Raw genomic sequence first — 23,118 nt, 5'->3', positions numbered from 1 at the left:
GTAATGTCGTGTATCTACCATCACTGGTGTTTTACAGAATAGTTTCACTGCCGTAAATGTCCCCTGTGTTTCACCTACTCATATGCTCTTTCCATCCCAAACTCTTGGCAACCACTGATCTTCTTACTGTCTCTATAGTTTTATCTATTCCAGAATGTCACATAGTGGGCATCATAAGATATGTAGACTTTTCAGATTGGTTTCTTTCACTTAGTAATCTACCTTTAATGTTCCTCCATTTTTTTTGTGACTTGATACTTTATGTCTTTTGTTGCTGAATAATATCCCACTGTATGGTTATTTCACAATTTGTTTATTCATTTACCTACTGAAGGACATCTTGTTGTTTCCTTTTTTCTTTTTTTTTTTTGGCAATTATGAATAGAGCTGCTACAAACATTCATGTACAGTTTTTTTTTTGTGGGCATAAGTTTTTAATTCTATTGAATAAATATCTAGGAGTGCAATTGCTGGTTGGTATGGTAAGATGATGTTTAGTTTCGTAAGAAACAGCCAAGCTATCTTCCAAAGTGGCTGTACCATTTTGCATTCTCACAAGTGATGGATATAAGTTTCTTGTTGCTCCATATCCTCCCATCCTCGATGTTGTCAGTTTTTTGGATTTTAGCCTTTCTAATTGTGTGTAGTAGTTGTTATAATTTGCAATTTCCTAATGACATAAGGTGGAGCATCTTTTCATATGCTTATTTGTCATTTGTATGTCTTCTCTGTGAGCTCTCTACTCAGATCTTTTGCCCACTTTGTAACTGGATCACTCCCTTATTGTTGACTTTCAGGAGTTCTTTGTACATTTTGGATACAAGTCCTTTATCAGATCTGCGTTTTGCAAGCATTTACTCCTAGTCTGTGTCTTTCACAGAACAGAAGTTTTTTTGTTTTTAAAAAATTCCCACTTAACAGTTCTTTCCCATTTCCTCATTCAGTGGTGTCATATTGGTAGCTTGAAATTAGCCATTGGGTATATTTATCCTGGAAGTTGGCGAACTCTATAAATCAAGTTTCCCCACTCACCCTTCACTAGATTGGTTGTAAAATATTTGGCAGCCTACCACTGCCTCCTGCTAACCTTCAATTGAATCATCTCAGCTGGTCTATTACTGATAGTGATAGAAATGAAAGTAAAAATCATTTACTGATGATTTTTTTACATACCAGGGAAGTTTTTTATTTTGCATATGAATGTCAAATACTGGTATTTTTTTTCTTTTGATTTAATTGCTCTTATTTTTCACATTTTCCCCACTCACTTAGGAGATATGGTTATAGACCTTTTTCTTTTTTTAAGTCTGAGTAGGAATTCCTAAATAATACAAATAGTTTTCTCTCAATTATGACCATGTTATTTATTTATAAATGACTGATATTTATGATTAGACAAAATCCTGACTATGGATAGAATTTCTTCACAAATTATTTGAGAAAGAAAAAGCAAGCTCATATCTGAAATTAATAATTGTACGTAATTTAACTGAACCAATTCAATAAAGAAGATGAGAAGCTTTTATAATTTCAGACAACTGATTTTTTGAAAATATATAAATCATTCAAAGCATAAGTAATAATTACATTTTGCACATTTTTCAGAACCAAATGCAATCCGACATGACAATAACCTCCTATTTTGCTTTATTGTGTTCTTAGTAAGGTAACTGCCATATAGTAGGCACTCAATAAATACATGAAATAATGAATTGATTAAAGTCAAAAATAAGACAGAGATACCCGCTATCACACCTGGAATTCATTATCTTATCAGATGTCTTAGACAATGGAATAAGACAACAAAAATAAATGGGTATAAAATTTAGGAAAATGAGACAAAATTGTCATTTGCAGACACTATGATTTTCTTTGTAGAAAATCCAAAGAGACAATTACCATTATGAACTAACAGAATTTGACAAAGTTATCAAATATAAGAACACACAAGAACCAAATTCATCACCATATGTCCCAATAATCAATTAGAAAATGTAATGGTTAAAAAGAAAATGCCATGCACAATAAGAACAAAAAATATGGGATTTCTAGGAAAAAAGTCTAATAGATATATGTGAAAACATTTTTGAAGAAAAATCATAAAGACATAATTGAAGAACATTGAAGAAGACCTAAATAAATACAGCATAAGATCATGTTGTTTTCACAGTTGGCAAGACTATCATCAAGTCACCTATAAAATTCAATGAAATTTCAGTAAAAATCCCCGTGGGAGCAGTCATTGAAGAACGATTCTAAACTTCATATGGAGGCGTAAGGGTTTAAGAATAATTTCTAAAGAAAAAGGAGGAAGAAGGGGAACTTTCTTAACATATGTAAAGACTTAAAAAGTCATAGTCATCGGGCTGAGTGATATTAGGGCAAGTGTAGACAAACAGATCAAAGCAAAATGAAGAAAGCCCCCAAACAGATCTAAGCATAAGTGGAAACTTAGGTGATAGAAAGAGTGTTAAAATCAGAGGGGAAAGACTGGACTGTTCAACTAAAGGTGTTGAGATAACTGACCTTCCCTATGGAGACACGAAATTAAATTCTCATCTCCCTACCAGACCTATGAAGTGTTTGTGTCAAAAATGTTTAACTTCATCACCATGAGGATACAATCAGGCAAATTCAAATTGAGGCGGGTTCTGTGAAATCACTGGCCTGGTTTCAAAAATGTCATAAAAACCAGCAAACAAAAAAGACTAAGGAATGTTCTAGATTAAAGGTGACCAAAGAGACACAACCGACTGCAACCGATGCCTGATTCTTGTCTGGATTCTGGACTGGAAAAAAAGCAAACAAACTGGACATAAAGGGCATTACTGGGACAAGAGGGGGAAATTGGATATTAGACATTGTTACTATATACTAGATAATAACATTCTGTGAATGTTAACTCTCTTGAGTGTCATAATTGTATGAAGCTATGTAGGAGAATGTTTTGTCTTTAGGTGATAGATGCTGAATTATTTAGGACGTATCTGCAACTGACCCTCAAATGTGTGAGAGAGAAAAGTAAAGCAATGAAAGCAAAATGTCAACAATTGGTGCATTGAAGCGTTTATGGGTGTTAATTGCATGAATCTTGTAACTTTTCTGTAGATTACAAATTTTTCAAAATAAAAATTTGGGGAAAAATGTGGATACCCTATGATGCAATATTGCCCCTTTCAATATATATCTTAAAATAAGTTAGTTATATAGGGATCAGTATGGATAGAGTGAAAAAAAGCAAGTTTCAAGATGTTACGTTTCACTATCATTCCATTCCTGCAGAAACAAAAAGAAGGAAATAATGTTACATATTGTTTATGGATACACATCAGTCTCATAATCTGGTAACCGAGGGGCAGAGAAGGAAGGCTGGAAATAGGGCAGGAGAGGGGACAAAGAGGAATTTAATCTTTAAGGCTTTAATTCTTAAAAAAAAAAAAAATCTGAAACAAAAGCAAAAGCCAATATGGTCAAGAACTAAAAGAAAGCGCTAAAAAGTTATTCTTAATCATGGTTATGTTAAATATTATTCTTCATAGACTAGGAATCATTCTGAAAGTGCTTACCTTGGGTGGATTATGGGGAAAGTTCACTTTTAACTTCATACATTTCTGGATTGCTTTTGAAGACTTTTATTTCCCTGCACTGCTCATGAGGAAAAAAAGACTTAATATCTGTATTGTGCTCAGGACTATATCAGTCAAGCTAGGGGCTGCCAATCTGAATAAATAGAGTCCTTCTAAGCTCATGGGAGGCTCTGGTTAGCTGTGTGACCCTGGCCAGGTTCCTGGACCCCCGTGTGGATAGCATTTTCTCCCATAGAGTTAATGTCTGTATTAGGCGGGATAAATCATGTGTTGCACTTAGCATAGTGTCTGGTGCCCAGTAAGCACCCCACTGATGTTAATTCCACCATTATTGTCACGGCAGCTGAGTTGTTATTAGTCCCCAGCCCTTGCTGGCTGGGAGGGGCGGCCCTCTCCCCGCTGCTGCTCTGGGCCCATCTGTCCCTGCAGTCCTGCAGTTTTTGGTTGCAAATGCTGCCTCCACCATTGAACTTGGAGCTCTTTGAGAGCAAGGACCTCCCCCGGCACCGCCCCCTGCATTATTCATCTTTCTGTCTGCCTCTCAGCCAAGCAGCTGGCACACAGTAGGTGTTCAGGAAATCACTTCTGAATGAATGACAGCATCACATTTCTGGCCACTGGCCCCGACTCTCGGAACTCACTTCATTTGCTTCCCTGACAGCTCCAATACCTCCTACTTGGACCGCTTTCCACCCGACCTGTTTTCTGGGCATCCCATCCCCAGGCGCTGTGCTCAGACTCCTGCCTCGGTCAAGACTGAGGACCCAGGCGCTAAAATAGTCAAGATACTTAGCAGACTGTCAGGGCCTTAAGAAAGTTCTGGGCTCAGGGCCGAGGGGAGGGTGAGCACTCCAGGCTGAGGGGATTAGCGAAGCCCGTGAAGCCGGATAAGGCTGTGACCTGGATAATTCAGGTCTCAAATCCACCCCCGCTGGAATCCTCTGGGTGACTGCCCAAGGCCCCTTTGGCAGGAGAGCTGGCCCCAGGCTCTGGGCTTTTGCTGGACTCCCTGCATCTGCCAGGGCAGCTGGGGGCTGAGCAGGGTAATGCCTGGCTGGGTCCAGGCAGAAGTGTCTCCTCACCACCCCCAGATCTGTCTTCACTGCTCACTGTCCTTGGCTTTAAGATTCTAGAAGCCTAGAATCTGTTGGCATCCACAGCCCGTGGACCCCAGTGTTGCGGCTGGAGGCCAGCTGGGCCTGGGGCTTCCAGCCCTGCCTGGTGAGGCTGCTCACAGGAGCAGGAGCTGAAGCCAGGCCAGAGAGGTCAGTTACGGGCATGGGGGCCGCAGGAAGCAGCTGGAGTGGGAGAGGCTGGAGACTGTGGGGTCTGGGGAACCAAAGAGGGGTCTCTGGGAGGGGTGGGCAATGCACAGAACATTTCAGAGGAGATCCTCTGGGCTGTGGGGTCCTTTACCCAGAAAACATCAAACCTTGCGAGCTGTGTCATTCTTAAGGAGCCAAGGCCACATGTAAAGGGAAGATGGTGGTTACCCAGATCATTCCCAAGACTGGGGCAAACCTGGGCAGGGGTTGTCAATAGGGTTTGAGCTGGGACTTGGGATCATGTTAATCTGAGGCCTTGCCAGCATTACTTTTTAACTTGAACCACACGAAAATATTCTTCTTTGGGATGAGGAATCGTCAACATCTATTTAACATTCCTTAACTTGCACTGAACATCCTCTGTGCCAGACACTTTGGTCCATGTGGAAAGAGACAGAGCTGGGGAAGATGCCATTGCAGGCATTTAGAAGGAGGTCACCCTCCTTTCCTCTGTCTCTCCCTGGCCCTCCTGCCCCTCCACTCCTAGTGTTGGGGAACTCAGGTTTGCTCGCAGGCAGCTCAAAACTCAACACCAGAAAGGAAAGTTGCTTTTAATCAGAATGCTGGCAATCTGGGGAGATGGTGGAAAAGCCAACTCTGCGGATTCTGCTCGGCCACGAAAGTTTTAAAGAGAAGAGGGGAAGTGATCTCAGTTAATCATTCAGTTGAGGGTCAGAGTCGCCGCCATCCTCCACGGCCTGCAGGCTTGTCCACTTCTCGTGATCTTTTCTTTGGATTCTCTCTCGTTCGTACAGTTTGTTGGAAAGATTATTGATGGGGAAGCTAGGGAAGAGATCTGGTCATCTGTTAATTACTGATTCTCCATTTCGACTTCTTTGATCTATGAAAAGAACCGACAGACTAAGCAAGATATTGTGTGATCACGATATGAAGGATGAGCTTGGGCCAGGGATGTATACAGCATGGGAGTGTCTGCTTTAAAGTTAGTGACAAGACGAAAGGGGTTTCCTGCTGAGGGCAGTTTCCTGCAAAGAGCTGCTTACACCAGGCCCCCATTTCTGGAAGGCAGTTTAGCTTTGGGCTAAGTAGACATGGCCTTGGGAGTCAAACTGATCAGGTTCAACTCAGAGCCTTGCCACTTACCAGCTGTGTGGGCCTTTTCTTTTCCCAAATTTGAGCCTCGCTGTCCTAATCTGCAAAATGCATCTGACAGTGATGCGTCCCTCATGGGATCACATTAAGGATAAAATGGGATAAGCCACGTAAAGAAGTTAGCATGGTGTCTGTGCTTAATAAGCATTAGCTATTTCTATTAGTCATTTGACAAACCTTTTTTTCCCCCTAAGACCCAATCTGTGCCATATCATGTACTAGGTGCTGCCAGGGGTAGAGATGAATGAAACATCCTCAAGGACTTGTAGCCCAATTTGATCATTCATTGATCGATTCAGGTAGGAAGTCATGGGCACTGGAATGTCAAAATGAAAGCCCCAAGTTGCTCACAGTCTGGGGAGGAGATATTGTAATATAATGTTATTGATGCTATGATGAGGGTGCTGGGAGAAAACAAAGAAGGGGAACTTACCTAGTTGGGGGCAAGGTTCAAAAGAAAGCTTTCTGGCAAAGGTAGACCTAATTTCCTTATTGTTTCTCCAACTCACAGGCGTGCTCCTGTTCCAGGACTGCTCTCCTGCCTAGAACACCAATACTTGACAAGATCTGTTACTCTTGATTCCTCATCCTCCAGATCTCATCGTAAATGCCGTCTCTTCCAGGAGGCCCTCCCTGACCATCTAGCCAGGGTAGCTCCTTCTCCTCCCCGTAACCCCCTATCACTCTGTTTCCCTCCCCCACCTGCACAGCACTGACTATCATCTTTAACTCTCTTTAATGGGTTTCTTTCCTTGTTTATGGCATCTGTCTCCTCCTCCTTCCACTGCAGAGCAGGGAAATTGCCATTCTTGCTCTTCATCCTGTTAGTCACTAGCACAAAGCCGAATATGTATTTGGCGGTCCATAAGTATTTGTGGAGTAACAGAACGATTGGGTGGACGAACTACCCAAGTCCAGAGGGAGCAGCGGCCTCACTGGATTTCAGCCATTCTATAGGCTGGCAGCTGGCTCTGTAGATGCACACAGCCAGCCCTGTCTTGGTCTCAGTCCCTTTGTACTTAAATGACAGGCTCAACTCTAACTTTCACCAAAACTTTTGCTAAAAATGCAAATGCAAACACCTACTTGACAGCAAGTACATGTTTTGCTTTATCTTTAGGAAAAATCAAACTGTTTATTCTCAAGAAACATTCCCTGAACTAGTCTTCCTTTCTGTCTCGGTTGCTATTGCTCCCTCCTTCTGGAATGTTCTTCACTCTCTTTTTCACCTGGTAAAAGCCTACTTGTTCTCCCATACTGTAACGTCACCTCTTTTTTTGGAGGAGAGAGAAACCCTAGACCAGGCTATTGCTCTGACCGGCAAGATCCAAGAACCAAGATCCAAGGTTCGGGGCCTGTGATCCTGAGATACTCACAATTCTAGGACATTCCACTTGTCTTCAATCCCAGTCCAGCCCAGCGATCATTTCCTGAGCAATTCCTGTGGGCAGAGCTCCAGTGAGGCACCCAGGAAGCAAAAGCAAAGCTAAATCAAGAGGACATTGGAGGGTGGCTATAGCTCAGTAGTAGACCGCGTGCTTAGCGTGCACGGGTCCTGGGTTCAATCCCCAGGACCACCATTAAAAAAAAAAGATCATGGTCAGGTCTGCCGGTTAGGATAGGGGAGATGAGAATAGGCCACTAGCCTGCCTATGGCACCTAGTAGAACGTTTGCACTCCTTCCCTGGGCCTAAGAGGAGGTGTCACCTCTTCCAGATGTCTTCCCTGATACCTGCTCAGCACAGTTCCACTAGAATACTACTGTCTACACCCTCAGCTACCCTATCCGTTTGCAATCCCTGGAATGGGCCATTATAATGCATGCCCACGAGTCCTACACAGGCGGTTCCTTCTACCTGGAATGCCCTTCCTTGCATTCTTGTGTTGGTGAACTCTAAAATCCACTCTCTCTCTCTTTAAAAAAAATATTTTTACTATAATAAAATACACATAACCTAAAATTGACCATCTTAACCAATTGAAGTATGTAGTCCAGTGGCATTAAATACATTTATAATGTGCAACCATCACCACCATCCACTTTCATTATTCTTTTCATCTTGAAAAACTGAAACTCTCTACCTGTTACATATTAACTCCCCATCTCCTCCCGCACCCCAGCCCCTGGCAACCACCATTCTACTTTCTGTTTTTATGATGTTGATTGCTCTAAGTACCTCATGTAAGAGGAATCATACAATATTTGTCTATTTGTGACTGGTTTATTTCAGAATTTACTTCCTATTTAAGGCTGAATAATATTCTATTGTGTGTATGCACCACATTTTACTTCTCCGTTCACCTATCAGTGGATACTTGGATTGCTGTCATGTTTTAGCTTTCGTGAAGAATGCTGCTGTCAATTTGGTTGTACAACTATCTCTTTGAGACCCTACTTCCAATTCTTTTGGGCACACATCCAGAAGGGAAATTGCTGGGTCATATGTTAATTCTATTCCTAATGTTTCGAGGAACTGCTATGCTGTATCCAAGGCGACTATACCATTTTACGGTCCCACGAACAGTGCATAAGGGCTCCAATTTCTTCAATTCGCTTTTAAAAATTCAATCCAGGTGCCTCCTGTTCCAGAAAGCCCTCAGAGACCGCTTCATCCTGGAATGGGTTCCATTCATGTGCTGATACAATATTTACTGAGCAACTACAGTGTGCTAGATTCTGAGCTTGGCACTTAAAACACAAGTTTGCAGAAAAGAGGATTTCTGCTTCAAGACAGAAATCTCACTGTCCTGTTCCTGATGAACAGGTTGAGAGGCTCGAACTCAAGACTGGGTTCTATGACAGGCTACTGGAGAGCCCTGCAAGCAGGGAGCCCCAGTGAGGCAGGGTGGGCATAAGACTGCAAGAGTAGGGGAGATTAGAACAAAGCTAAACACACGTCCAATTTATGGGTGCAGCTCATCAAGCAGCAATTCAGAGCCAGGACTGCCAGATCTTTTAAAGAGAAGCTGGAAATTTGGATTTCTTCCTGAGATCTCTTAACGTTTATACATTAGCTACTAAATCCATTTTTTTAAAGGCAATCTGGAGGACAAGGGAAGCATTTCCAAGGGCTGCGTATTGCCCTGGGCTGAAAGCTTATAACCAATGATGAGGTTGACACATCATTTTGGGGAATTATGAGCTATAACTCTAACTCAGTTTCCACTTCTCTATCTTGTGTATAAGGAAATCATGTGACCCTCTGGTCAGATGTCCTGGGAAAATCCCAATCATCATGTCTTTATTGGATCTCTACCTCTGTGTGTAGTGGAAAGAACATGAACTTGGATGACAGGTCATGCTTAAGAGTCTGGGTTCATCTTTTACTAGCTGTGTGGCCTTGGGCAAATTGCCTAACATCTGCCCCTCAGTTTCCTTACTTACAGAACAGGATCATAGCGCCCCATGAGATTTTGTAAGCACTGAGATCATAAATGCTGAAGTTGCCTTTTGCTTGTGGCAACCGTGGATGCTCATTGAATACTGAGTTCCTCTCTCCTTCCTTCCTGAGCTATCGGCCTCATAATCTCCTTCAACAGGAAAGGCCAGAGTGTGCAGTATGTGTGATGAGTTCTATAACATTCCAGAGACAGGCGTGCTTCCTGTGGAAAGAGCAATCAGGGAAAACTTCCTGGAGGAGGAAGACTCAGTGTAGGCTCTCTGCCAGTGAGCCCCAGGCTATCCTGTTCTAGGTACCAGCCTGGGGGGCATCAGATGGTTTGATAAGGCCAAGGGAGTTTCAGCCGCCCAGGGTCTCAGGGAGAGAGAACATCCAGGTGGCAACGGCCGCCCTCAGCAGGGCTTCAGCCCTGGGACGAGCCTACACGAGATAGCCACAGCAAGTGCCAAAGAACAAAAATGCTTATGGGATTTTAATTCATTTCACAGATATTTCTGGTGGACCTCCCACAGGTTAGATGTTGTTCTAGGCGCTAGGGTCAGAAAGGAACTAGAGGAAAATCTTACCCTCAAGAGTCTCCACTCTGCTGGGGTTGGAAGTGGTTGGGGTGTTTCAGCTGCTGACATGTGAATGATTGGATCCTTCACCAAAGACAAGGGAGCTGCGAGAGGCTGGGTTGTAGGGGAGACAGTGAGTTTAGTTCTGGGGTTCTTGTGAGACATCAAGCTAAACTATCAGGCAGGTATTTGAATTTTAATTGTTATATTTATTTAAATATATATTAAAGTGTATACATTAAAAATATATTTATTATATATTTTATTTATATAATTAAATATAATTGTATAATTTATATATAACTATATTATATAAAATTATATAAAGTATATAAAATCATAAATTATAATTTATATTTATACATATTTGTGAATATAAATTATATAATTTATATAATTATAAAATTAATTTAATAATTATATTTGAAGTGTGGGCTGGAGGAATGCAGCAAGAATGAAGCTAAAGCTGGAGGAGTTATATATTCATTCAACAAACTTACCTGAACATTTACTATGTGCCAGATGTGGGTTGTGCAGAAATGAAGCAGACCCAGTGCCTACCCTCGTGGGGCTCTCCATTTGGTGGAAAGACATAATAGCAATGATATTTATAGTAGTTATGATGCAGTGAACCCCTGCCAGGTGCCAGGCACAGCGCTGAGCCCCTCTGCCTGCCATCTCATTGAATAACCATGATTACGAAATGAAGCTGGTTCGATTACTGTCCTGCTTTACAGATGGTAAAACTGAGACCTGATGAGGTCAGGTGACATGAATAGTCAGAGTTGGTCTGACTTGAATCTCAGGTTCTTTGACCTGACACTGTGCTTTCTCCTTATCCGTGTATTCAACCATTTATTCTCCGCTCAGTGTTATTGTTGAGTGAGGGTTAGTGCCAGACACTGTTCTGCCAAGGATATCTCCAGGACAATCTGCATAGAAAAAAGACCTAAATCCCTGAACACGCACAACTCACCCCTAGAGAGGGGAAGAGAGGGAGGAACGGGTCCCTTGAAAACACCTGCATTTCGGGGCCAAGAGAGATGGAGGGTGAGCCACAGGAGGGCAGACGGCAGACTCAAAAGCCAGAGGGAAAGAGTTTTGAGAAGGAGGAGGTGGTCAGTGGGATGGAGTGTCCAAGAAATTGAGGGGGTGAAGACCAAGCCTGAGCAGTGCCAGGTTTTGGGGGCTCCCTGGGAGCTGATGTAGGACACAGCCTAAGGCAGGCATCAAGGGGTTCAGAAGAGAGCAGGTGACGAACAAAAGGAGGCTTCTCTGCCTCCACATTTGGCTTTTAGAGGAAAAAGAAAGCTGGAGAGAAGTAGGCAGAGGCAAAGGATGTTTTCCTTTTTTCTTTTCTGTTTTTTTTTTTTTTTTGGCATGCTTTTGTTTCGTCTAGGGTGGCCAGGCTCGTGTATACCTGTAGGCAGAGGAAGGGATTGGTTGAGAAAGAGCAATGAAAATACAGAGCAGAGAGGATTTTTTCCCCACAGCGGTTACTGCCCCTGGACATACTGCATACTTATTTGATGCCTTTCCTATCTGTGTCCCCAACCAGAAGGGAAGCTGTCTTACTCACAGTGGAGCCCTGGCTGTGCCTGACAGAGGAAATACTCAATAAGCACTTTCCGTTTTGAAATGAATTCACAGGATTCTGAGGGGGCCCCGGTGATTAGGTCCTGGGAAGAGAAGGGTTCATGAGGGCACAGGGAGGAATTTCTCTCTAATGCTGCCGTGATGGGGGAGACACAGAGAAGGAAGCCAAGGGCGAGGAGAGGAAGGAGCTCACTCCCACATCTTCTCAGAAGAGTAGGGGGGGTGTGCATCAGGGAGGAGCCATCAATGGAGAAGAACCTTGACCTTGGCTGGCCCAGGCCAGATCCTCCTTAATGTCTTTCCTGAAAGCCACCCAGGCACCTGATGCACTTCAGAAAATAGCTACTTTTGAACACAGAAAAGAGAGAAAAAAAATCCCCAGGGGTCTTGAGGGGGTGACGTAAGACTTCCTGTGTGAGTTCCCAAGAATCCTGGAGCTGGTCTAGGTGGGGTGTGGGAGGCAGGCAGGGGGCCTTTAAAACCAGGCACGCCCAGCCTGTTCTCCAGCCCCGAGGACGAAGAGACGGTGTCACTGGTGAGGAATCTCATTCTGGGGGCTGCCTTGCCTGGCATGAGGGGAGGTGGGGGGCAAGGTACACACAGAGCTGGGCCCCCTCCCCCCCACCCCCAGATGTGGAGGCGGTCTTAGCAGCACCTTCTATATAGAAGGAGCTTGGTGCTGTCCATCGTTTCCAGCCAGGAGACATGAACTGGAATAGGGGGTGGAGGATGGTCCTGGGAGCAGGGGGTTGGCTGCTGTATGTGGACTTGGAGGACCTCTCCCTCCAGTGACCCTCCACTCCCCAGCCCCCACATTTTAATGCTTCTGTCTGGCTGGCGGTCTCCACTCTCCCCACTTCTCATTCCCACAGCCACTGCTCCACTCCACAATTATCTTGTGGCCTCACTCATTTCCCTCTGCTGTTTGCTTGATAAAAATAGCCAACCCACATCCTTCTGGGAGCCTGCTTTGGGCTCCATTGATGGTCCGCTTTCCTAGCTCCCAGAGCAGCTATTTCAATGCTTCTGCCACATCCCCGTGAAGCTCCTTTTGTGCACTTTCAGACCCCTTTGCGTGGGGCCTCGTGCTGCTCCTCATGTCAACAGCCATGTCCCGAGGTGCTCTAAACGCCACCTGGGATTTGGGTTTTGTTGAGGTCTGGTGAGGCCAACAGATCAGGAGATGAGTGCTGTGTAAAAGATGGTTTGTTACAGTTTTCAAGAGAAGGGGACACACCACACCTTGCAGGGCTTCATGGGGAAGCACCAGGGTTGATCAGGAGGCAAAATAAGTGAGGGCAAGCACGGCCAGGAGCCTGTGTTGTGTTTTCTGTGGGGAAGGCAAGACAGGGCAGGGGACTGCCTAGGACTAGCCAGCTCGAATAGCTTCAGCAGACTCCAGGCTGCAGGGGTGACCCTGTTTTTCTGTTGTCTGCCTGGCCTCCCGATGATTTAGGCCAGGGGGAATGCTGGCTTGGAGTGTGAGAGCTATACAGAGGCGGAGGTTGGGCATGTGAGTTTAGGATTGGTTGGTCTGCATTTGAAAGGCACGTTCAGAGGAGAGGCTTTTGCTTTATCTGGAATTAGCCAGTCCTGGAGAGGCTGTCTCTTCCCAGCCCAGCCAGGCCCCCAGGATGTCAGAGCGTCATAAAATATAGAAAGTGTGCAACATGGCTGGTACACAGGGGCTGCTCAGAGCAGCGGAGTCGCATCAGTCAAAGGAGGAGGTTCACAGTCCTGGGCTGAATCCTTGGGGCAACTCACTTCCCTTTCTGAGACTCAATTTCTGCATCTGTGAAATCAACAACTGTTATTCACTCAGTTAGCAAACGACTGTCAAAGGGCAGGTTTAACAACACCTGCCTGTTAAGGGGCCATTGGTAGGTTTAAGAAGACAGTGAACAGTGTCTGGTATGTCAGAGGTGCACAGTGCATGGTCGCTGGTGTCTTCGGCCTGTCACACTCCAGGAAGCAGTGAGAAAGATTGGTGCGGAAGGGTAGGATACAGGGCCATTTTCCTTGGCTGTTTAGAGCCCTCAGAGCGGAGGCTGCGGGTAGACAGAACCCTCAGGAATGTTCTTGGAACTCAGAGGAGCTGCCGGACGAAGGATGGCATGGAAAGGCTGGCCCAGCAGCCAGGACCCCTGGGGAGCTGGAGGCTGTGTGTTTGGGGCCAGGTCTTGGGCGGTGCCAGGGGCCCCGGGGCAGAGCTCTGGCAGAGTGACCACTGAACTCAGGGGCCGGAGACCACAGGGTGTTGGAGCAGAATCCTGGCAGACCATAGGCCAGCTGAGCAGCTCTGGATGAACAAGGAATTTGGGACCCACAGAGAGAAGGTACGCAGGCAGCCACTGGTAAGGAACCTCTAAGAGGCCAAGTTAGAATCCATCACTGGCCCAAGACACATGGAATTTCTCCTGCTTTTTGGGTGTAATTTTTTTTGTCTCCAGGCTGGTGATTCATGTGTTTGCCAAAGGCAGATTCTGGGGAGGGAAGCTGGGGCCTCCTGCCTATGGGGAAGAGCATGGGAAGGAACCCCATCCCCTCAGCTCAAAGGAGAACACATCCCTCTGCGGAGAGAGGCTGTGTGGTGCAGTGAGGGTTGCACAGGTCCCGGGTTTGAACCCCGCCTCCACTTTTTACTGGCTTTGTGACTTCTGGCAAGTTGCTTGAGCTCTCTAAACCTCCATTTCTCCACTGGCTAAATGGCACCTGTTGAGGGCAGGGAGAAATTTGCCTCTGCCCTTCTAAGTTCTTCTGGTTGGTCTAAGATTTATATCGACAAGAGGTGGACTAACAGGAAAAAAATCAAACAAAAGTTTAATAGCCTGTGTACATGGGAGAAACCAGGAAAACTGAGCAACTCACAAAAATGGCTGAACCCTTACTTTAAATAACCATCTTCGGCTAAAGACCAAAAAGGATGTTGGGAGTAGTGGTTTGGGATTTCAAAGCGGAGGAAAGTAATTCACATGGAGGCGGAAAAGCAAATATTTGGTAAACAAATGTTTGCTGGGCCAGGAAGAGACAAGGGGACACAGAGTGGACTCTGATCTCTAGGCCCTGCCTAGTGTCCCCCACCACACCTGTTCTCGTATTCCCAGCAGGTATCTCTGGTAATAGCTCTATTCCGGGAACAGAACATTTATCTACATTCTTCAGCCAGTTAAGGTGGAGGTAAAAAGAAAGACTCCTCGAATCTTCAGTTTCTTAAAAATAATCAGCCTAGGTTAATCCGTATGCCAAAGAGACACATTTTAGGGTGCAAATTTCTCTCTCCTGTGGAACAGTGATACCTACCCTTCAGAGCTGTTGTGAGCACACGGGACTGACTTATTTTTTAGGGATACCTAGTGCCTGGAGCCCGAGAAAATGTTTTGCTCTTAAATTCTTTGAAAGCCAGGAGAAAAAAATGAATATGATATAATGAATGTATGAGAATGAATCCAGCCTGGATTGTGTTGTTTTTATACCAAAGCAGTTGTAAACTAGAATTGAAAAAGGTTTTTTTTTTTTTTTTTTTTTTTTTTTTTTTTTTGGAGGATGGAGCAATTGTGTTGGGGGCTTCTGTGGTGGAAAAATTCTCTCCTGTCTCTACTGGAGACAATGCCCCGAAGGATGCCCCTCTCCCCTCAGGAACCCCTTGAGTCTGCTCCTTGAGGTTTTTGCCTTGTCTTTTCCAACTGCAGATCGCAGTTTATTGCCCGGCATGAGAGGGTGGGGCCTGGTGGGGAGCCAGGGGTGGGTCTGAACAGGCCATGATGGCCCCACAAGATCGGCATGCCATGGGATGCGTTTTCTTTTCCAGAATCCTGGAGATGAAGGGCGTTCTCATACTGGCCTGGTTCCTGGCTTGTAGTAAGTGCTTGCCCCAAGACCTCTGAACTGGTGCCCTTCCACCCCTTGAAACAACAGGGTCGTGCGAAGGAGACCAGCCTGGGAGACTTGACTTGGAATCTTGGCTCTGCACTCACCATGTAAATTTCAGCAAGAGCCTACACCTCTCCCAGCCTCTCTTTCTTCATTTGTGACACAGGATAAAGGTGGACGGGTCTGGCTGCGGCAGGATGCTTGGAGGTGATACGTGAAGGCTGTGCTGTGTGCAGGACATGGGGCTTGCAGATGTGGGAGGCGGATTTTTCACTTAGACGCAAAACAAAATAAAGCTAAACTAAAACAAGACCCTTATATAAATAGTCTCTGCTCAAGGCTGTCCAGGTTTTCTACACACCCTGCCTGCTGTCACCTCCCACCTGGAGCCAACGGCACAGCATCAGGGGAGCCGGGCTCCAGGCCTCCCCTGCAGCCCAGTAACCATGTACACCACCCAGACAGGCTGTCCTAATTTTTGGTGTCTGGCCAGGTCCCCTGGAGACCCGGTGCAGGGAGGGCTTCTGGCTGCGTGTGAAACCCTGGGGAAGGCGCACCTTCCTCTCCCTGTCCCAGCATTTCAACTGTAAGATGAGGGAGCTGGCTTTACTTCTCTAAGATTCTGTGCCTTCTGTTCCAAACAGGGTTAGTTTTGGGGAGAGGAGAGTGTATCACCAGGAGAGACAGGAAGTGCCTATCTGCCTGCTTCACATAGATACCCCATTAATTATCTCTAATATTTCTTGGTCACTTACTATGTGTCTGCCACTGTGCTCAAAGTTTACAAACTGTACCTTATTTCAACCCCCATGACAACTCCAAGAGGTCAGTGTACATTTTAGGCGCCCCCATTCTGCAGATGAGGAAACTGAGGCTCTGTGAGATCAAGTGAGCTAGTCAACACCATACAGTGAATCAGTGGCAGCACCGGGATTTGAACCCGCTTGCTCATTCTCCACATCCAAACTTCTAACCCACCTCTCTATACTTTTGGCCTTCAGCTTTCTCATTCCTCACCCACTAATGAGGAGAATGAAAAAGAGACACTTTGGTTCCTCTGAGCCCCAGCGTGAAAGAAAGGGCAGAAGCATCCTGTGAACGGGGGTCTGGAGCAGGTGTGTCTGGGTTTCATCTGGGGACACTGGCTGTCTTTCAGGTGTGCCTACTGTCCCAGGGAGCTTGCTGGACCTGAGTTCAATGATTGAGGATGTGACTGGGAAGCCTGCCTTGAAGAGCTTTGGCTTCTACGGCTGTTACTGTGGCTGGGGGGGCAAAGGGACCCCCGTGGATGCTATTGACTGGTGAGCTAATTATCATGACTGCCTTTTGTGCCCTAGGCTCAGCACCCACAATATCTCATTTAATTCGATGTCAAGTCTGAAATTTTTAAAAAATGTTTTATTGAAGTATAGTTGATTTACAACGTTGTGTTAGTTTCTGGTGTACAGCAAAGTGATTCAGTTATACATATATATTCTTTTTCATTATAGTTTATGATAGGATATTGAATATAGTTCACTGGGCTATACAGTAAGACCTTGTTGTTTATCTGTTTTATATATAGTAGTGTGTGTCTGTTAATTCCAAACTCTTAATTTATCCCTCCTCCACCCTGTTCTCCCTTTGGTAACCATCAATTTGTTTGTATGCCTGTGAGTCTGTTTCTGTTTTGTAAATCAGTTTCTTTGTATGAACGATGAACATCTAGTAACTCCCCAAATCTCAGTGGCCTAATGTAACAGCTGATCTTTCACTATGTGACAAACCACCCCAGAATGTAGTAGCTTAAAGCAATGACAAGCATGTAACTTGCTAAGATCCTGCCACTTGGGCAGGGCTTGGTTGGGTGGCTGGGCTCTGCTCCTCCCGGCTTCAGCTTGGGCAGCTCCACTGAGGTTGGGTCATCCACCTTCTAGAATCCTCACTTCTATGGCCGGCAAGCTGTCACTGCCTGCTGGCTGGGAGCTCAGCTGAGGCTGCAGACCTCAGTTCCTCTCACTTCAGCCTCTCCAAGATTGTCTGCACTTCCTTACAGCACCGTGACTCTTGGGTTCCAAGAGCGAGTATTCTAGAACTGTAAGACGAAAGAGTATGGCATTTCTGTGATTCAGCCCCAGAAATTCTACTGTGTCACTCCCACGGTCCTCTTGGTCAAGGTAGTCACACAGGCTTTACCAGGGAGGGGGCCTAGTTCCCACCCCTTGATTGGGAGGTGTCAGCATTCTAGAAGGACATGGGAGATGGGAGAGATGGTTCTTGGAAAATGCAACTTTCTGGGTTGAACAATTCTTACATGGCTAGATGCGTATAATAGAATAGAGGCACTTAAACAGATGGATGGCATGTGGTTGGAGCCAAGCTTCTCACTGCTGGAGTGGGAGTTTACAGACCAGACAAACAAGGACAGGAAGCTAGAATGATCTATATGGTGATGGATTAGAGTTGGAGACTTCAGTATGAACTTCTGTTTAGCTTAATATAGTTGAAGATGGTTACATAGAGAAATGTGTAGAGATGTGTGTATATACACGGGTTAATATAGACACATTTTTTTTCTTGCTCTGTCAGCTGAGAGGTCCTAAAAGAAACAATACCCCAGAAGCAATAAGCAACACCTAGTGCCGGATCTGGTTTCTGATACCATCCTCCAAAAAGAGGAACCCAGCCTTCTTCGAGACATGGCTGATTCTAGGGCAAAGGCAGGAAACACACAAGAGGAGCCTGGAGCTTCTTACAGCGCCCCAAAGCTAGGAAGGGCTCCAATAAAACCAACCCAAACCAAACCGCACATTGATGAGGATATTTCGAGGAACCAAGTGAAAAAGTTCCCAATGGCCAAAGCTGGCACAACATGAGCAAGGAAATAAATGCACAACCTGTCTTATCATAAGAAAGACATCAGAGAAATCCCAATAGTACAGCATCCTACAAAAGACTTGACCACCATGCCTCAAAACTATTAAGGTCATCGAAAACAAGGAAAGCATGAGAAACTGCCACAGCCAAGAGGAGCCTAAAGAGACAGAACAACGAACTGTAACATGGGGTCCTTCACTGGATCCTAGAATAGAAAAGGGACATTCACCACAAATGATAAATGCTGGAGAAGGTCTGGAGAAAAGGGAACATTCCTGCACAGTGGGTGGAAGTGTTTGGTGCAGCCATTAGGGAAAACAGTACGAAGATTCCTTAAAAAACTGAAAATAGACCTACCATATGATCCATAATCCCCCATTCCTGGTATATATCTGGAGGAAATTCTAATTCAAAAAGATACATGCTTCCCAGTGTTCATAACAGCACTATTTACAACAGCCAAGACATGGAAGCAACCTAAATGTCCATCAACAGATGAATGGATAAAGAGGTTGTGGTGCACACACACACACACACACAGGAATACTACTCAGCCATAAAAAGAATAAAATAATGTCATTTGCAGCAACATGGGTGGACGTGGAGATTGTCATGCTAAGTGAGGTAAGCTAGAAAGAGAAAGAAAAATACCATATGATATCACTTATATGCAGAATCTAAAAAAAAAGACATACAAATGAACTTATTTACAAAACAGAAACAGACTCATAGATATAGAAAATAAACTTACGGTTAGTGGGGGAGGGGGAAGGGGATAGGCAGGATAAAATGGGAGTTCAGGATATGAAGACACTAACTACTACATATAAAATAGATGAACAGCAAGGTCCTACTCTGTAGCACAGGGAACTATATTCAATACCTTGTAATAGCTGACAATGAAAAAGAATATGAAAAGGAATATATATATGTATAAGTGACTTACTATGCTGTACACCAGAAATTAGCACAATGTTCTAAATCGACAATACTTCAATTTAAAATAAGGAAAGAAAAAGGACATTTAGGTAGAAACTAAGAAAATCTAAACAAACTACGGACTTTTTACAATTAAGGAATCAATAATGGTATGTTATTATTTAGTAATAATGCTATTAACAATTATTTAATAATGTATCAATATTGGTTTGTTAGCTGCAACAAATGTATCATGCTAATATACAATGTTGACAATAGAAGAAACTGGGTTTGAGGTAAAAGGGAGCATTCTGTATAATCTTCTCGATTTTTCTGTAAATCCAAATTTAAAAAAAAACAAAAAACAGTTGTTCACACCTCTCATACTAGAAATTTAGTTTTCACTCATTTAACAATGTGAATCATCTATTGATTCCAGGATCCAGGTTTCTCCCATCTTGTGGCTCTCCCTATGGCCTCAGTCCTTGGCTACAGCATCTCCATCAAGCTGAGATGGAGAAAGAGACAGTGAAAGTGTGGGAGGTTTTTATATGGGTTGGTCTAGAAGTGCTGAATATTTCTCCGGCCACCAAGCTAGTCATGTGACCACACATACCTGCAAGGGAGGCTGGGAAATGTAGTCTCACTGTAGGTCCGGGAGGAAAGAGGCCAGTGAGCTGGTATGCATGGCAGGCAGTCCGAGTAGAAGAGTAGAAGGACTCAGCCGTGTTATTAGATTCTTTCTTGGTCAGAACTCACCCGCCCTGGTGGTCTCTGCTCAAGGGACAGGCCCCTTCTACTCAGGATCTAAGTCACTTGCATTGACAGGTGCTGTTGGCGGCATGACGTCTGCTATGCGGAGCTGGAGAGGAAAGGCTGCAACGTCTTGACACAGTCGTACAGATACAGAGTCAGACAGGGCCTGGTCACCTGTGGTAAGGCTGGGGCTTCCTGTTTAGGCCACTGGGAGAGGCTGGGTCTCTGCTGGCTCTGAGGTCAGTCAGTCTATCTCTTGTGGGGGAAGCTGGGGGCCAGAGGGGCAGGAGATTGTAGCTGGATCCCACCTCCAGGGGAAGGGCTGACGCATCTAAGACTCAGCATGTACCTGGCGCCAAGTCCTTGCATACGTCCTTTTGCTTGCTGTGCGGTGGATTCAGTGTCTGCATTTTACAGATGAGAAAACAGACTCATAGGCTTACCAAGTTCACAAAGGTAGAGTCAAGATTCAAGCTCAGGTCCATTTGAATTCAAAGCTAAGTCTGAAAATAGCATCTCTCTCCTATATGAGAAAGGGAGTCCCTCCAGAGCAGGGGCTGTCTCCACCATCAGACTGGGGACTCCAGAGGGGAGGGAATGTGTGTCCTCCATCTGACTGGGGACTCCTTGAAGGCAGGAGCTGTGTCTCCCTGGGCTGAAACCTCACCCTGGGCAGCAGCTGTGCCTCTGCCATCCGATTATGCACTGCCCCTCCCCAACGTGTAGAAGCTGTGACTCCCCCATCAGACTGAGAGCAGGATGCAGACCGGGGCGTCCGCTCAGGCTAGCAGCAAGTCCGGCCTGAAGCAAGCCTGGAGTCTGTCACGGAGCACATCTTCCCTTCCTCATTTTCCATTTGGTGTCCTGTTTGCAGAACTCGGGTCCCACTGCCAGATGGAGCTCTGTGCCTGTGACCAGAAGCTCGTCCACTGCCTGAAGAGAAACAGAAGGAGCTACAGCCCTCTTTACCAATACTTCCCCAACTTCCTCTGCATCTAATTGTCCACTGAGCTCCTCCTGGACCACGAATTTTACTCCCTTCTTCTCCAGCACAGAGCTCACCTATGCTGCTGGGTTCCTCAGAGAGTCTCCTGGGTTCTGTGAGCTCCTTCCTTTTCAATGGTCCACGGGGCTTGAAGGAGCCCCATGGCCACACCTCACCCTCCAGAGAGTCCCATGGAAGTGACTCTGGTCATCGGACTTGATAAGGTCAGGGTCTCTGGCCGCCGGATGCAAGGTCGGCTGCTCTGGTGCCGAGAGCCCGCCCCTCGCTCCAGGCCAGCCGTGTGTCTCCTCGCCCCTGAAGACAGCCCTGCTTCTCTACGAGGAAGACTTTCTCGGGATGCATTCACTTTTCAACTCTTCAGTCGGAGGATCACTGCCACCCTGTAGAGAAGTTTTGCTCAAGTAGAAGCAACATTGACTCCATACATCTATCATCTGGATTTTAAATAAAATTCCTTCTTAAGACTAATAATAACCACACAGGCATTTCCCCTGCTGTGGGGGACTGTCTGCGCCTCCTTCTTTGCTATTAGGGTACTAAAGCCAACATTAGCCACGTTCTCTCAGGGGCCAAAGGTGCGATTAGTAACTAGAAGTTTTCCTGGGATGAGTACCAAACCTTCAGGGCTCATCTCCTTAAACCTTGGGCATCCTCGTGAGCCCAGCACTGAGACTCAGTCTTCCTCCAGGGGGTGGGGAGATGATTGGCAATCATGCCACCTTGGGCTTCCAGGCCAGAGACGGCTGAATTCAATCCCAGCTTGGTTTCTCCAGCTGTGTGGCCTCAGGCTCATTACTGAACCTCTCTGATTTCTGATCTCTTGAAAAAAGAAACTGTTATGTTTCTTGCATTTCCTGCAGTGTAAATTGGGAATCCCAAAGCTGCCTTGATGCTGACCTGGGGATGCTGAGGCTCTGGGATTTCACAGAGCAAACATTAAAAATGGATTTTTTAATGTCCTTCCTTGGTAAAAATAAGGCCCGCCTCATTTATCAAGTCATAAAAGAAAGGGTGTTCTAATACCCAGGCTGCAGGAAGAAAGGACACGTCCCAAAACAAAGGAGAGTCCTTTCCAAGAAAGGACCTTTGACTTCCTTACACTGACAAATCCCCAAATAACCGCATGATAAATGGCATCTATATTTAAAAACCTCCAATGTTGAATATTTTCAAGATAAAATTGAACTTTATGAGAATACTCTGAATGTACTAGTGTTTTAGAAAAGTTTGCTATGGACTTATGCCTAATTTGACAATGTAACAAAGAATGTGGCTCGAATGTCCAATTTGCTCATGAAATTATTTTGATCAGAGCCATTTTTATTTTATTTTGCTTTTGGGGGCAGTAATTTAATTATTTAATTAATTGATTTTTATTCTTATTTTTTTCAATGGAAGTACTGGGGATTGAACCTAGGACCTCGTGCATGCTAAGCATGGCACTCTACCACTGAGCTGTACCATCCCCACTCCAAATCTGTTTTCAAATAGGTATGTAGAGGAAATATGGAGCTTCACTTTTAATGCCATTTCTCTTCAATTGTGATTTTCCAGATGATGGAGAAGAGACCTCAGCCCAAGCGTCTCCCTTCTCCCATCAGGGTCAGGTGACAGGCAGAGTGATGCTCTGCTGGTAAGTTCTGTAGGGCAGGGCAGGGCTGTGTTCAGGCCCCTCTCACTGGGACATCCCAGCTGAAAGCACTGGTATTCAGACAGGCATTTGTGCAAGAAGGATGCTGGGAGGTTATGAAAGCAACACGTCAGGCTGACGTGGATTTGGGCTGAAAGGACTCAAGGAGAACCTTCATTTACCTACCAGGAGATTGAGGCCCAGAGAGATCAGGAGACTTTCCCAAAGTCACACAGTACATCAATCGCAGAAGTAGGATTAGACCTCAGATCCTGGGTCTAAAGCCTGGCCTCTGACCACTATCCCATTGTCTTCAACTTCAGCCCCCAAAGAGAGAAAACAGCCTGGAGAGGTTCAGGGACTTACCCACATTGGGGGTCCTCCTGAGAGGACCTCCTCCTGGGGTTCTCAGGAGGACCCCCTCGATTCAGCCCAAAAGCCAACTCCATTTCTTTGCTCTGGCTGCCTCTGGGGATTCCAGAGTCTGTCTGCGGATGGTCAGC

General features: G+C 45.2%; 1 protein-coding gene across 2 annotated transcripts; it reads left to right on the top strand.

The window, feature by feature from the left end:
* The first annotated feature begins 4,770 nt into the window (after positions 1-4,770).
* Positions 4,771-21,207, top strand: PLA2G5 (phospholipase A2 group V). 2 transcript variants are annotated; one of them, XM_072975840.1, is made up of 5 exons: positions 4,771-4,852; positions 15,388-15,437; positions 16,606-16,750; positions 20,052-20,158; positions 20,854-21,207. In XM_072975840.1, exons 2-5 carry the CDS (start codon positions 15,398-15,400, stop codon positions 20,976-20,978), a joined length of 417 nt encoding a protein of 138 aa, XP_072831941.1. In that variant the 5' UTR covers positions 4,771-4,852; positions 15,388-15,397; the 3' UTR covers positions 20,979-21,207. The 2 variants fall into 2 exon arrangements, with proteins under 2 accessions (XP_072831941.1, XP_031539430.1); XM_031683570.2 differs by lacking the exon at positions 4,771-4,852 and adding an exon at positions 13,841-13,933.
* Positions 21,208-23,118: the final 1,911 nt, after the last annotated feature.

This window comes from Vicugna pacos, chromosome 13, assembly GCF_048564905.1.
Source record: "Vicugna pacos chromosome 13, VicPac4, whole genome shotgun sequence".
NCBI classification, from domain to species: domain Eukaryota; kingdom Metazoa; phylum Chordata; class Mammalia; order Artiodactyla; family Camelidae; genus Vicugna; species Vicugna pacos.
The sequence above is the reverse complement of the archived record's forward strand: the minus strand, read 5'-3'. Positions and strand labels throughout refer to the sequence as shown.